The following is a 16,306-nucleotide window of genomic DNA, read 5'->3' as shown; positions in this document are numbered from 1 at the left end:
CCCAAAAATTTTCGTTTTTCAATATAATCTAAACCGTAATATAAGTATCATAACATAAAACATACGTGATGTATCCCCAAAACATAATAAAATATTGTGCGGAAAACTGTATCATACAACATCAATCCAATACATCAAAAGACATCCCCAGGATAAAAGCTATGATGCGGTGTGTGCGATGTTGTCACCCCGAGCTCTTCCCTCTGCTTGCGGAAGTACCTGAAACCAAAACTGAAACTGTAAGCACGAAGCTTAGTGAGCTCCCCCAAACTACCACATACCATACAATAACACATAAACACATATTGGGCCTTGCCCACTGCATCGGGCCGAAGCCCGGAAACTGCATCGGACCGAAGTCCGGAACTGACTGGGACCTTGTCCCCTGCATCGGACCGAAGTCCGGAACTGACTGGGACCTTGTCCCCTGCATCGGACCGAAATCCGAAACTAACTGCATCGGACCGAAGTCCGGAACTGACTGCATCGGACCGAAGCCCGGAACTGACTGGGACCTTGTCCCCTGCATCGGACCGAAGTCCGGAACTAACTGCATCGGACCGAAGTCCGGAACTGTCTGACTGAACATGGCATAGCATAACACATCAACTAGCATAACACATATACGACATGCTACATCGGGCCGTGGCCCGGAACACATAGTACTTAACACATAAAACATAGCACACAAATCCTGTTCGAACCACGAAGGCATCGAACATACCAACTACTGCATCGGACCTAAATCCGGAAACTACTGCTAACTGAACGGGCCGGCATTGTGGCCTTAGACCCGTTCCTACTGGAAGGAAACTCACCTCGTAAGCTGGCTGCTAAGTGTGCGTCTCGGAAAGCTAACGGCGGCTGCTCCTGAATCTCCTAGGCTACAAATCCATAAACACAATCAATCAAATACTAAACACTGCGCTTGGGGTAAAATGACTCTTTTACCCTTGGTCAAAGTCAACTCTCCTTTTGGGCTGACTCGCCGAGTTGGGCCACCCAACTCGCCGAGTCCCACTCTTACTTTTCACTCTTACTCATTGCTACTCGTCGAGTCTGGCATCGACTCGACGAGTACCCTCTTGATCCAAGAACTCAGACAATCTTCAACCGACTCGCCGAGTCGTATGAACAGACTCGACGAGTTGTTCTTGATCCCAAGAAGATTGCCTTGGACTCGCCGAGTCGTATGAACAAACTCGTTGAGTCCCTCCATCACTGAGTCTACTCTCAACTCGCTGAGTCCACTTCCTGACTCACCTCGTACACTCGACACTGATAAAACTGAAGGACTCGGGACTCGCGACCCGACTCGTCGAGTCGTTCTTCCGACTCGCTGAGTCGCCGCCATGCAACTGATTTTTACTTGATTTTGTTTGAATCCAATGCATACAATTGATAGATCTGAGTCCAATAAGCTGTTTTACCACGTAAAGTTTCCAACTTTACGTGCACAACCTCATGAATAAGGGAAATAAGGCTAAAAGATGCATAAAATGGGTAGATCTATGGTTATCATGCAATATAACTCCAAAAAGACAGTAGATCTGGGCTCTACAACACCCCAACATTCAGATCCATAGATATTCCGACTTAATAAGACATTCATGCAAGTGTAAGGCTTGGAACAAGCATCAACTAGCCCTTAGGAGAGCTCTAATGGAAGTTTAAAGCATATAACAAGATGGAACTCCGAAAATACCTCAATAAACTCTGATTTGGCCTTGGATCTTTGCACTACAACACTTCTCCTTGCTTCTTCCTTCTTCTCCTTCTTCACACCTTCACAAAATGGCACCAAAACACATATAAGCTCTTCAATGGAGGTTTGGGGCTCTATCACTGCGTTCTCAGGGTGAGGGAGGCGAGAATGGGGGCTATAAGGTGGTATAAATAGTGGGCAACCCGGGGATTTTAGGGTTTCACCCAGATAGATGGACTCGCCGAGTCGGGGATATGGACTCGCCGAGTCCCCGGCTCACGCGTGCCCTCAGACGCGACCCTACTCGGCGAGTCAGGCTAGAACTCGCCGAGTCCCTCTTGAAAAACTCACTATAATTACCAATAAATCAACATACCGGGAACGGGTCGTTACAATTCTCCCCCACTTGTCTCAGACTTCGTCCTCGAAGTCTGCTATGGCTGGATCTGCAAATAACTCCGGGTAGTGCGCTCTCATCTCCTCCTCAGCCTCCCACGTCCATTCAGACCCCTTCCGGTGCTCCCACTGCACCTTTACTAGCTGAATTACCTTGTTCCTCAAGGTCTTGGTCTTCCGTTCCAGAATCGCGACCGGCTTCTCGATATAATTTAGGCCGCTATCAACCTGAATGTCCTCTAAGGGAACGATTGCTGTCTCATCCACCAAACACTTCCTCAACTGCGACACGTGGAAGGTGTTGTGTATCAGACTAAGCTCCTCAGGAAGATCTAACCGATAAGCAACCCGACCCACCCGGGCCAAAACCTTGAAGGGACCAATAAATCTGGGGCCCAATTTGCCTCTTTTCCGGAACCTGATGACACCTTTCCAAGGTGAGACTTTCAGAAGAACCATATCTCCCACCTGGAACTCCAAGTCCGAACGCCTCCTGTCGGCGTAGCTCTTCTGCCGACTCTGCGCAGTCTGCAGCCTACTACGGACCTGCTGGATCAATTCCGTCGTCTTGAGCACCACTTCGGTGCTCCCTATAACTCGCTGACCTGCCTCGCCCCAACAAATCGGGGTCCTGCACTTCCTGCCGTATAACATCTCAAAAGGAGGTCGATCAATGCTCGCATGATAACTGTTGTTATACGAGAATTCCGCTAACGGAAGATACGTATCCCAACTGCCCCCAAAATCTAGAACACATGCCCTAAGCATGTCCTCGAGAGTCTGAATCGTCCTCTCGCTCTGCCCGTCAGTCTGAGGATGAAAAGCGGTGTTGAAATGGAGACGAGTACCCATCTCGTCGTGGAATCGCTTCCAGAATCTGGACGTGAAACGAACATCTTGGTCCGACACCACCGATACCGGCACTCCATGACGTGCCACAATCTCTCGCACATAGATATCGGCTAACTTTTCCGCCGATATACTCTCCTGAATCGGAATAAAATGGGCACTCTTCGTCAACCGATCCACTACTACCCATATCGAGTCCACCCGGCATGCGGTCCTGGGGAGTTTGGTGACAAAATCCATGGTGATATCCTCCCATTTTCACACGGGAATGTCTAACGGCTGCATCTTGCCGTGAGGTCTCTGGTGCTCCGCCTTGACCTTCCGGCAGGTCAAACATCTCTCCACATACCAAGCGACATCTCGCTTCATGCAGGGCCACCAATAATCAGGTCGAAGATCTCGATACATCTTCGTCGCTCCTGGGTGGATAGAAAATCGAGACTTATGAGCCTCATCCATCAATACTTGCTGTACCCCACCCCAGTACGATACCCATATCCTACCATGAAGTGTCAACAAACCCCGACTGTCGTAATCAAATGAAGCTACTCGGCCCACTATCCTCTCACACTTCTGCCTCTCCTCCTTGAGGCCCTCCATCTGAGCCTCCTTGATCCGCTCCAACAACGGAGTGATCACTGTCATCCTCATACACAGGTCTCTGATAGGGGCCGTCGACACCTTGCGGCTCAGGACGTCGGCCACCACATTGGCCTTCCCTGGATGATAAAGGATCTCACAGTCATAGTCCTTCAGCACGTCTAACCATCTCCTCTGTCTCATGTTCAAACTCAGCTGATCCATAAGATATCGCAAACTCTTGTGATCCATGTAAACAGTACAGCGGACCCCATAAAGGTAATGTCTCCAAATCTTGAGGGCAAACACAACCGCCCCAAGCTCCAAATCGTGGGTAGGATAATTAGCCTCGTGAGGCTTCAACTGTCTCGAGGCATAAGCTACTACATGGCCTCGATGCATCAATACTGCTCCCATACCTGCGATCGAAGCATCACAATAGACTACGAAATCCTCTACTCCTTCTGGCAAGGTAAGGATCGGAGCCTCGCACAATCTCTGCCTGAGAGTCTCGAACGCCGCCTGCTGCTCAGGCCCCCAACGAAAAACCACCGACTTCTTGGTTAGTCGGGTGAGCGGCACTGCTATCTTGGAGAAGTCCTGAATAAATCTCCGATAATACCCTGCCAACCCCAGGAAGCTCCGAATCTCATATGGAGACCTCGGGACCTCCCACTGCATCACGGCCTCAATCTTGGCCGGATCTACCAAAATACCCTTCTGGTTGACGAGATGACCAAGAAACTGCACCTCGTGCAACCAGAACTCACACTTGGAGAACTTTGCGAAAAGTCTCTCCCTCCTCAAAGTCTCCAACACCTCCCGCAGGTGCTCCTCGTGCTGCCCCTGTGTCTTGGAATACACCAAGATGTCATCTATAAACACTATCACCGACCGATCCAGCATCGGTCTGCACACGCGGTTCATGAGATCCATGAATGCGACTGGGGCATTGGTGAGCCCAAATGGCATCACCACGAACTCATAATGACCATACCGGGTCCTGAAAGCAGTCTTCTGTACATCCTCATCTCTAACCCTCATCTGATGATAACCGGAGCGTAGATCGATCTTGGAGAACCAAGACGCTCCCTGAAGCTGATCAAACAAGTCATCTATCCTCGGAAGTGGGTAACGGTTCTTCACTGTTACTTTGTTCAACTCCCGATAATCAATGCACATACGATGCGACCCATCCTTCTTCCTCACAAATAAGATCGGCGCTCCCCAAGGCGAACTGCTCGGCCGAATGAAACCCTTGTCTAACAGCTCCTGAAGCTGTGTAGACAACTCCTGCATCTCAGGGGGAGCAAGTCGATACGGTGCTTTGGCTATCGGAGCCGCACCAGGAACTAGGTCGATCCTGAACTCAACCTGCCTCTCTGGAGGTATCCCCGGAAAATCCTCGGGAAACACATCCGGATAGTCACGAACAACAGGAACATCATCAATCGCCGTCTTGCCCTTCTCCCGGGCATCCAAGACGTAAGCTACGAAACCGGCGCAACCCTGCTGAACATAGCGCCTCGCCCTCGTGGCGGAACAAAAGATCGGTCCTCGCTGGGGCCTCTCGCCCTGAATCACTATCTCTCCCCCACTGGGAGTGCGAACCCTCACTAGCTGTAGCTCACAATCAATCACCGCCCCATTGGGGCTCAGCCAATCCATGCCCACAATAACTTTATTCCCACGCAGGGGAATAGGAACCAGGTCCACTGAAAACTGTTCATCAAATATCTTAAGGGAACACCCTTTATGTACTCTGCCGACCCTCACGGTCCTATCATCTGCTATCTCAACCTCTAGTGGACAATCCAGCTCCCCTGGAGCTCTGCTAAATCTCTTGCTAAGCGCAAGCGATACAAATGATCGGGTAGCCCCCGAATCGAACAATACCAAAGCATGGATGTCGTTCACCGAGAACGACCCTAAATAAAGCATATCATCAAGTAACATTCAAACGATATAATAACAATTAAAGATGAAGGAAAGATTCATACCCGTCACCACATCAGGAGTCGCTCGCGCCTCCTCTGCTGTCATCTGAAATGCCCTGCTCTTCGCCACCGGCGCATCAGCTCGGCCCTGCCGGCCATCCGTAATCCTCAGGGTGGCAGGGGCAGGTGCAACCACCTTCCCTGCTGCAGCTAAACTGGGACACTGAGACCTTTTATGTCCCCTCTGATTGCACTGAAAGCAAATCAGATCTGATGCTGTAACCGTAGTAGCAGGGGCCGTACAATCCCTACTCAAATGCCCAGTCCGACCGCACTTGTAGCAGCCGGAACTCCCTGCCTTGCACGCCCCCTCGTGCAACCTCCCACACTTGCCACACCGACCGTGGCTCTGCTGACCCCTGGACCTGTGATCTGAAACCTTGGGCTTTTTGCCCACACTGCCTAAACCCGAAACCGCCTCCGGTTTCCTCTTCTTCTCCATCTCGAGATCAATCTCCCTCTCTCTGGCTCTAGCAATCATGTCGTCCAGCGTTTTACAACTGGACCGGCTCACAAACATGCGAATGTCACTCCGCAGCATCTCATGATAACGGGCCTTCTTCATCTCCTCATCGGCTGCATACTGAGGAACAAGAAGGGCCCTCTCCCTGAACTTGGTGGTGATCTCCGCCACTGTCTCTGTAGTCTGGGTAAGATCCTGGAACTCCCTAGCTAACTGTTGCACCTCGATAACCGGTGCAAACTCCGCTCTGAACCTGGTAGAGAAATCAGCCCAGGTCATGGCATCCAGTGCCGCATCATCCCCGATGGCATGTCCGACCTCCTCCCACCAATCTCGTGCCCTGTCCTTCAGAAGACAGGACGCCAATCTGACCTTGTCCCCCTCGGGACATCTGCTAGTGCGGAATGCGTTGGCCACATCCGCCAACCACCGAGTACTCGCTATGGGTTCCCGTGCCCCATGATAGTCAGGAGCTCCGCATGCCCTGAACTCCCTGAACGTAAGTGTGCGCGACCCCATCACGACCGCCATCTCAGCACGGAAAGTACTCAATCTCTCATCCATCAGCTCTAAAATACCCTCCTTGATCGAACCGAAGATCACAGGAGTCTGCTCTAGTATGATGCGGGTAACCTCAGAAGAAAGGAACTCCCTAGTCTGCTCATCCATCTGCCCGGCCTCCGGGCCTGATCCCGATCCTGATCCCCCTCCGGCATCTGAACTGCCGGCTGCTGGCCTCGGACGCAAAACTACCATTCTGAAACATATCATAACAACATCAGAACACTGAAATATCTCGAGGGATCATGATACTACTACTAGCTTCCTGGTCTTGTCTTGGCCTTCCTTAATTTGAGTACGGATCCTCTGCTTTCAGTAGTATGGGCCCCTACTACCTTCCACATCTATCCGTACTTTCCTCAAGAACTGCCTTGACTCCACCAAGTCACTTCTACTACTGCCATTCTCTGCTACTCTCATCCTAGGCTTGCCCTAGGGAAACTTCAAGCTCAACACGACTGGTCCTCAGCTGCTGTAGGTCTCCTCATAATGCCAGTTAGCCACCACCTAAACACCATCACATGTGATGAGGATCAGATAATCCTTCAAGTAAAAGATCCGTCCCTACAACGGTTGGACTCAAACAAGAGCTGCGCAGTAGAGCCAGTTCCAGCACTCTGGGATTATTCAAACCTGATCACATGTGGTGTGACGTGTTCACCTAATGGCTAACTCCCACTACTCAGAACCCCACTAAGCACGAAGCAAGCAGCATTCGGACAAGGGAAACAGACTCAAGCAAAACTATTCTTATAACAAGAAACTGTACTAGCATAGGATGCTAAGCTCGTACTATCAGGCATAACCTAAACAGGCTATCCTACTGCTGTCTACTCAATTCTAGCATGCAATACTCATAAAGCTGTAACACATAAGCAGGCACATAAGGCATTCTCCTAGATCCTTAGTCCTACACTAGCATGCTGTTCTACTGAAACTGAAACTGAACAAATAACTTGTATGGGTAATTTGGGAGTACTTACTTGAGCTCGGCTGACGGCATGCACACACCTCTATCTTGTTAAAAACAATTCTTTCTTTCTAAGTGTTTTCAAAAATTCTTTTGTAAAACATTTTTATTTTATTAAAATCTTTTATTTCCCTTAGTTTGAGTTCAGATACACCCGGAAGTGTATCCGAATCCCTCAAACCAGGGCTCTGATACCAACTTGAAACGACCCAAAAACACGACCCAAAAATTTTCGTTTTTCAATATAATCTAAACCGTAATATAAGTATCATAACATAAAACATACGCGATGTATCCCAAAAACATAATAAAATATTGTGCAGAAAACTGTATCATACAACATCAATCCAAAACATCAAAAGACATCCCCAGGATAAAAGCTATGCTGCGGTGTGTGCGATGCTGTCACCCCGAGCTCTTCCCTCTGCTTGCGGAAGTACCTGAAACCAAAACTGAAACTGTAAGCACGAAGCTTAGTGAGCTCCCCCAAACTACCACATACCATACAATAACACATAAACACATATTGGGCCTTGCCCACTGCATCGGGCCGAAGCCCGGAAACTGCATCGGACCGAAGTCCGGAACTGACTGGGACCTTGTCCCCTGCATCGGACCGAAGTCCGGAACTAACTGCATCGGACCGAAGTCCAGAACTAACTGCATCGGACCGAAGCCCGGAACTGACTGGGACCTTGTCCCCTGCATCGGACCGAAGTCCGGAACTAACTGCATCGGATCGAAGTCCGAAACTGTCTGACTGAACATGGCATAGCATAACACATCAACTAGCATAACACATATACGACATGCTACATCGGGCCGTGGCCCGGAACACATAGTACTTAACACATAAAACATAGCACACAAATCCTGTTCGAACCACGAAGGCATCGAACATACCAACTACTGCATCGGACCTAAATCCGGAAACTACTGATAACTGAACGGGCCGGCATTGTGGCCTTAGACCCGTTCCTACTGGAAGGAAACTCACCTCGTAAGCTGGCTGCTGAGTGTGCGGCTCGGAAAGCTAACGGCGGCTGCTCCTGAATCTCCTCGGCTACAAATCCATAAACACACTCAATCAAATACTAAACACTGCGCTTGGGGTAAAATAACTCTTTTACCCTTGGTCAAAGTCAACTCTCCTTTTGGGCTGACTCGCCGAGTTGGGCCACCCAACTCGCCGAGTCCCACTCTTACTTTTCACTCTTACTCATTGCTACTCGTCGAGTCTGGCATCGACTCGACGAGTACCCTCTTGATCCAAGAACTCAGACAATCTTCAACCGACTCGCCGAGTCGTATGAACAGACTCGACGAGTTGTTCTTGATCCCAAGAAGATTGCCTTGGACTCGCCGAGTCGTATGAACAAACTCGTCGAGTCCCTCCATCACTGAGTCTACTCTCAACTCGCTGAGTCCACTTCCTGACTCACCTCGTACACTCGACACTGATAAAACTGAAGGACTCGGGACTCGCGACCCGACTCATCGAGTCGTTCTTCCGACTCGCCGAGTCGCCGCCATGCAACTGATTTTTACTTGATTTTGTTTGAATCCAATGCATACAATTGATAGATCTGAGTCCAATAAGTTGTTTTACCACGTAAAGTTTCCAACTTTACGTGCACAACCTCATGAATAAGGGAAATAAGGCTAAAAGATGCATAAAATGGGTAGATCTATGGTTATCATGCAATATAACTCCAAAAAGACAGTAGATCTGGGCTCTACAACACCCCAACATTCAGATCCATAGATATTCCGACTTAATAAGACATTCATGCAAGTGTAAGGCTTGGAACAAGCATCAACTAGCCCTTAGGAGAGCTCTAATGGAAGTTTAAAGCATATAACAAGATGGAACTCCGAAAATACCTCAATAAACTCTGATTTGGCCTTGGATCTTTGCACTACAACACTTCTCCTTGCTTCTTCCTTCTTCTCCTTCTTCACACCTTCACAAAATGGCACCAAAACACATATAAGCTCTTCAATGGAGGTTTGGGGCTCTATCACTGCGTTCTCAGGGTGAGGGAGGCGAGAATGGGGGCTATAAGGTGGTATAAATAGTGGGCAACCCGGGGATTTTAGGGTTTCACCCAGACAGATGGACTCGCCGAGTCGGGGATATGGACTCGCCGAGTCCCCGGCTCACGCGTGCCCTCAGACGCGACCCTACTCGGCGAGTCAGGCTAGAACTCGCCGAGTCCCTCTTGAAAAACTCACTATAATTACCAATAAATCAACATACCGGGAACGGGTCGTTACAATATTAGTTTTACAGATTAAATAGCTATTTCTGAAACTTGTAAAATGTAATTGACATTTGATGATTGCATAAAATTTGCTGTTTATTTAAAAGTAAAATGTTGCTATCTTATGTCAATCGTTTATTGTTGTTTCAATTTTGCATGTTTTGACTTCCCGAATAATTACTTTATTCAAACTCTCCACAGTCAGTCATATGTTGGAAGTAGGTATGAATTAAGAATGTCATGAATCGGTCTTGTAGATGTCTAAGATGTTGGATACAGTAAAAGTTGCTACAACATTCATGGGTGCTCATAAGTTCTGAGCATTGGATTCAACCCACACTCACTTGTATCACTTCATGGAATTTATCTCAAGTCATCGTGAGACAATAATATCATATAAGTCTTCAAACCTAGAGATATGAGTTGTTGATTATGAGTTGGTTGTGCATTGATTGTACGAAAACGCATCGGTAACTCGATGTTATAAAATGTGCTTTTGTGCATAATTCATCAAGTAGTAGAACAAGCATATGAGTCAAAGTTTATCTGTTCCTTTTAATCCTTGGAGGAGTAGAAGTGGTATCTGGGCCCCTCGATGATTTTGTTTTGACCTATGTATCGGTCCCGGTCAGAACTAAATTGATGAGTTCGGTTAAGTTCTATGTCAAATAAATCGAAAATCGGGAAATAAACTATTGGACAATAAGAACGACATTGTTCCATATATATGTCCGGCTGATATCTTGAATAGAGGATTATATGATCGCTTATCTTAAATGGCGTATCATCATCATCTCAGTTCCGCGAGACTTTGAAAGAGCTATGATTATTGATCGGTTCCTGAAGTCATACCGGTAACTATAGTTATTAGACTTATCCAAGTGGGAGACTGTTGGATAAAGTGTCTAAGTCCATAAATATATTGGGTATGTATTTGATCCGGTTTAGCATGGTCCATCTGGGTTGCATGGCATCGGAACAATTGGATAGACACATGAGAAAAGAATATTCATGGTTTGTTAATATATTATAAGTTCTAATATATTAATATGATTATTTAATTAGAATTGATCAAGAATTAATCTAGAATTAATTTTGTGATAAAAAGAAACTAATTAAATATATGAGGATTGATTATGTAAATCTATTATTCTTATGTAGTAGGCTAAGGGTCCATGATTCACTATGGATGGTCCATGGAGGTTATGAACCCATGAATCATGGAATATGAAAAGCCATGCACATTAGGGTTTACATGGTGTAACCCTACATGTGGCACACTATATAAATGCCTCATTAGCTAGAAAAATCGGCACTTAGACTATTGTGTAAGGGCTAACCGATTTTTGTGATCAAAATATTCTCTTCTCAAGTTATTCCAATGGTTTTTGGTGTTGTGTGAAACATTTGAGGTATCACACTTGGGGTGCTAGGCTCACAAGGTCTTAAGGAATCATCAACACACAAATGTATGTCATTCTACTAGTTTTTATTTTATAAGTTCCCCATGCTATGCTAGTTAGGATGTAAACCTTGGAAAAATCAAATTTGCATGAATATTAGAGAAAACATAGATCTAAGGTTTCTAGGATTGCATGTACACCATAGGAGTGTTAGATTGCTCAAAACCCATCAACAATACCATCCTCTTTCCCCCATGTAACTAAAAAGGTCAATATACAACGACTTTGTAAGGATTTCATGTTCCCAGACCTACTTTATTATCTATTCTTAGGCCTGAACACCTACAAAGTACATTAGAGAAGAAGCAATAGCCTAACCCACGATTCAACAGACTCGGGGTGAACAACCACCTTGTTGAGAATTGTTTGCAACGTCTGAGAGAAAGTCATACAACAACTATGAGGGATACTTTTGACGGTCTTGATAGGCGCCTTGAAAACACGATCAAGCAGTTCAGCATCCAAAACTAGCCCTTTAGGTACTACGGTGTCATGCCCTATGGAAGCCTGCTTTGAAATGTCAAGAATGTGTCCACTCATGTCGTCAACCCCACCAGTAAATTGCATAAGACCATCAGGGCGGTGGCAAAAACAACTCAATGCATGTATACTCATACAATTAGCGCATATCCATTGACCAAACACTTTCAATGTTTTTTCTACAGATATATACAATCCAAGATCTCCAGAAATAGCCTATCGCAACACATTTTTACGTTTACCGGAAACAAAATGAAATTTCAAACGAGAAAGCCCCTTAGACACCACTTGTCCATCCGGGCAACAATGAAACTCTCAAAAAGAACATGGTTACGTACCGATCAAAGAAGTAGAAAAAAAAAATTAAGAATTTGCTTCCGTTTATTTAAGATCAAAAGTTTAATCTATTTCTTGAACTTTTTTAAAAGGAATCATTGAACTTGTATTTCGGTGGTTACTTTTAGTCATTAAAACAACGAAATTCAAGTTTTAGAATAATTAAAAACAAATTAAAGTTGTAATTTTTGGTAAAACATGAACAGAAGATATCGTAACAAAATTTAAACTTAACAACGGCTTTTAAAAAAAAAGATTAAACAAAATTGATGCTTTTAAGTTAAAGTGTAAAACATAGAGAACAAAGTTATTATTTAGTTTAAAATAATTAATTAAGGTAGAATAAAGGAATGATATTATATTGTTTTCTTAAACAGTGGAAAAGGTGTGGGAACACGAAACTCACACGCGATAGGGGGAACTTTTGAGATAACTGATAAGGACCAACAGGCAACAGCTTGTCTCCAACCCCAACTTGCAACTTACCCACCCAACTTGCAACTTACCCACCCAACTTGCAACTTACGCACCCAACTTGCAATTTACCCGGCCTGTCTCTTTATCATCTATATCTCTACCATTAGCTATTCGTGTGGCGGCATGTTAAAATATACCTATGTCTATGCTTAGCGTGTTGAAAATGTTTCCCTCTTCTTTCTAAAAGAATGAAGGTTTAACTCTAGTTATCGATAATGGAATAGTTTACGAATAAGATTTAATGGATGTCATGTTAAAATATTTTTTATATCGTCTCAAATCAAATGTCATGTCATATATAACGTTATAACTTTCGATAATTTACATATGTTTATATTTTATTTTATTTTTCCGATTTATTCCTTTTCTATTTTTAAATGTTTTTTTTTTTGTTTATTTTTTAATTATTATAAAAACAAACATAAAACATTCCATTTAAATAAATCCTAATTCGCACATAACAAAAAAAACATTACATGAAAAAAAGAACATTACAAGAAAATAAAATACTATAGTCCTAAACTAAAAACATAAAATGATAGTCCTAATCCAAATATCTATTGCACATCTTTTCCCTCATCACATAAAGCACTCCAAATCTCTCTTTGATCTTTGATGTCGTTGGGGATGTCATCGATGTCAGCGTTGAGGTCGATGTTAGTTCGTACGTCGGAAACGTCAAACGAACTTGAATTGCGTGAGCTCTTTGATTGTATTTCCTACGATGTTGGCGTTTTAATCAATTTTGGATCTTTTCTCACAATCTTCCATATTTTTTCATATTCGAAAACATGATCCATTTTGACGTGATAATGCTCCATCGCGACTCTAAACATATCAAAATCATTGGCACCACTTCGTTTTTGCGAAGAAAGTTTGCTGAAAATCCCATTATACTTGATGCAGTTACGACTGATTGGAGTTCATTTGCTACTAAGCCTATAGACATTGCGATATGGAGCTTTCTTCATAAGCATGTCAAAATTTTCCGAGCATGGCTTCCCAAAAACCAACTCTCCTCATATCATTTCCTATAGTTGGATTTTTTGATGTCCCTCACCTTGCGACCGCCAAAGCATACTCCTCCTCCAGCGTCGACCATAGTAGAGGTTCTTTTACTTTCCGCGAACTCTTTCCATTTCTTTTTCTCTTTCCCTCTACCTCTCCGACTACCTTCCAATTGTGTTTCAGGCACCGTATCTTGCATTAGTTGTGTGGTTGTTTATGGCATGGAAGCAAAAGTATTGATAATGTTTTGTTTAATGTACGGCAATGTAGGAAATTGCATTAGGGTGAGGTGAGAATAAAATAGTTTCTTTAAAATGGTATTTGTGGTGAGTTTTGAAAATTGAGGAGGTTCATATAACTCTCATATTACGTGAACCCATGGGAACGGATGTATTTATGTTTGGTGGAGTGGTGTTTGAGTTTTGCTTCATAATTTGAAAAAAAAAAAAAAAAAAAAAATTGATTTTTGATGTAAAATAAGATAAAGAGAAGAAAGGTGTGGTAAAAATGATATTTAAATATAGTATTTATAGGTAAAAATTAATATGTAATTTCTTTTTAATTTAAATTTTAGCCGGTCTTATGACCGTTCCAATTGATAAAATATGCACATTACGACTCGTTTCGATAGCCTCGTTAAATTACACTACAACAATAATTTCATATTCTTTAAAATTATGACATCTAATATTTACCGTAAAGTGTATTAACATTTAATAAAATGTTTGAGTATAAGGGTCAAAGGTGTACAGTGAGTTGATAGTTTTTCTATCAAAATAGACTTTCTCCCAACCTTCTTTTTTCCCCGTCCCAGCTGTCTCCTTATCATGCCTCACTCCGTGTCTATTTTCTTATATCACCTCCCATAGTCCCATGGCCATATTTATTATTATATATATACAAAGTACAAACATTCACTCTCTCAAACTAAAACTCACTCATAATAACTTCCCAAACGACAATTAATAGCTACTTTTATCCGATTCCATACCCCATACTCGACAATGTCAACTGAATCTTGTTCAACTTCCGATTGCAGCAGCACCGCAAGATTTTCCGACGAGGACCTCCTCTTAGCTTCAAGAAACCCCAAGAAGCGAGCCGGGAGGAAGAAGTTCAAGGAGACACGCCACCCTATTTACCGGGGTGTGCGCCGGAGGAATTCCGGCAAGTGGGTGTGTGAGATCAGAGAGCCGAATAAGAAAACGAGGGTGTGGCTGGGGACGTATCCCACAGCTGACATGGCAGCCAGAGCTCATGATGTGGCGGCTTTGGCTATGAAGGGGCGATCAGCGTGTTTGAATTTTGCTGACTCGTTGTGGCGGCTGCCGGTCCCGAAATCTAGTAATGTGAAGGACATTCAGAAAGCAGCGGTGGAGGCCGCTGAGGGTTTCCGGCCGGCGGATGAGGTGGAAGAGAGCAAGGAGTTGGCGGCGGTAAATGGGTTGTATATGGATGAGGAAGCGATTTTTGGGATGCCGGGGTTTCTTGCCAACATGGCGGAAGGACTGATGCTACCACCACCTGTAACCGTTGTGTACGACAACTGTGAGGATGACGTGGAATTTAGTTTTGACGCTTCATTGTGGAGTTTCTAGAAGTTTAGCCAGATTGATGGATACGCAAATGTGCCATTGAAACTTTGAAAAGGGATGCATATGTTTTTAGTTAAAACAGACTATTATAATCAAATATATTAGTTAAAAAGTATAATGCATATGTTTTTAAAAAGGGATCATTACTAAATATCATGTCTTTTCGTAATCGGGGGGACATAAGGCTGGAGGGAGTGGTGCCATCGAAACCGTACTCCCTCCCCTGCTACATAAGCGTCACGTCACTTTTTCCTATACAAGTGCGGTTTCATACCACACCAAGGGAGTGGGATTATGGTAGAGAGAGAGAAAAAAAAATGTGATTGGTTGAAAGTGAAGAGAAAGAATAAATAAAAGAGGAGAGAGAGTGTGAAAGTGCAGCAAAGAAGTACCGCACTGCGGTCTAAACCGCACCAAACCGCAGTCAGGGGGCGGTGTTACTGTTCCCCTGCCTATGTGGCAAAAAAGTGCGGTAAAAACCGCAACCACACCCATAACCTAATATAAAACCAAGAGTCATCTTTCAAATTTTCCTATCAAATATAAATTTAAATAGATTTTTTGATAATTAGGGGTTAAGTAGTCACCTCAACCCCATATATCCCTTACATAAAAAAGGAACGAGAAAGAGGAAAAAAAATGGTGTGATAATATGTGATAAAAATGGTGTGATACAAACCTCCACATCATCACCAATTCAAAATTCACCACGACAGGGGTGATGTGAAAAAAAATGGTGTGATATATGCTAACGTCGTTGGATACATAAAAAAAAAGTTATAATTATTTATTGTTTAACTATATATGGTGTGATATATGTTAACGTCGTTGGATACATAAAAAAAATTTATAATTACTTATTGTTTAACTATACGCGATATCCATATAATGCATGAATTTAATTAAAACTTAAATTATATATGAAATTTTAACATTTTAAAAATTTTGAATTTATAAGAAAAATAAAAAAAATATGAATTATTAAAATTAATGAGACTTTAATATACTAAATACATTACATATATAAATTTTTTTCTTATAAATATCTTATATATATTACCTTACATATTAAATATGGAATTTTAATTTAATAAAATAAAAAATATAATAAAATGACAAGTGGAAAATAAAAATTTCAAAAATTCTAGAAAATATCATGTATC

The 16,306-nt window shown here is 43.6% G+C and overlaps 1 protein-coding gene across 1 annotated transcript; it reads left to right on the top strand.

Moving 5' to 3' along the window:
• Nucleotides 1–14,450: 14,450 nt before the first annotated feature.
• On the top strand, nt 14,451–15,261 carry LOC145028533 (dehydration-responsive element-binding protein 1D-like). The gene has a single exon (XM_078977225.1). The coding sequence runs from the start codon at nt 14,553–14,555 to the stop codon at nt 15,144–15,146; it is 594 nt and encodes a 197-aa protein (XP_078833351.1). The 5' UTR covers nt 14,451–14,552; the 3' UTR covers nt 15,147–15,261.
• The last annotated feature ends 1,045 nt before the right edge of the window (nt 15,262–16,306 follow it).

Source organism: Lactuca saligna, chromosome 2 (assembly GCF_052625555.1).
Source record: "Lactuca saligna cultivar CGN05327 chromosome 2, ASM5262555v1, whole genome shotgun sequence".
Lineage (NCBI taxonomy): Eukaryota > Viridiplantae > Streptophyta > Magnoliopsida > Asterales > Asteraceae > Lactuca > Lactuca saligna.
The sequence above is the reverse complement of the archived record's forward strand: the minus strand, read 5'-3'. Positions and strand labels throughout refer to the sequence as shown.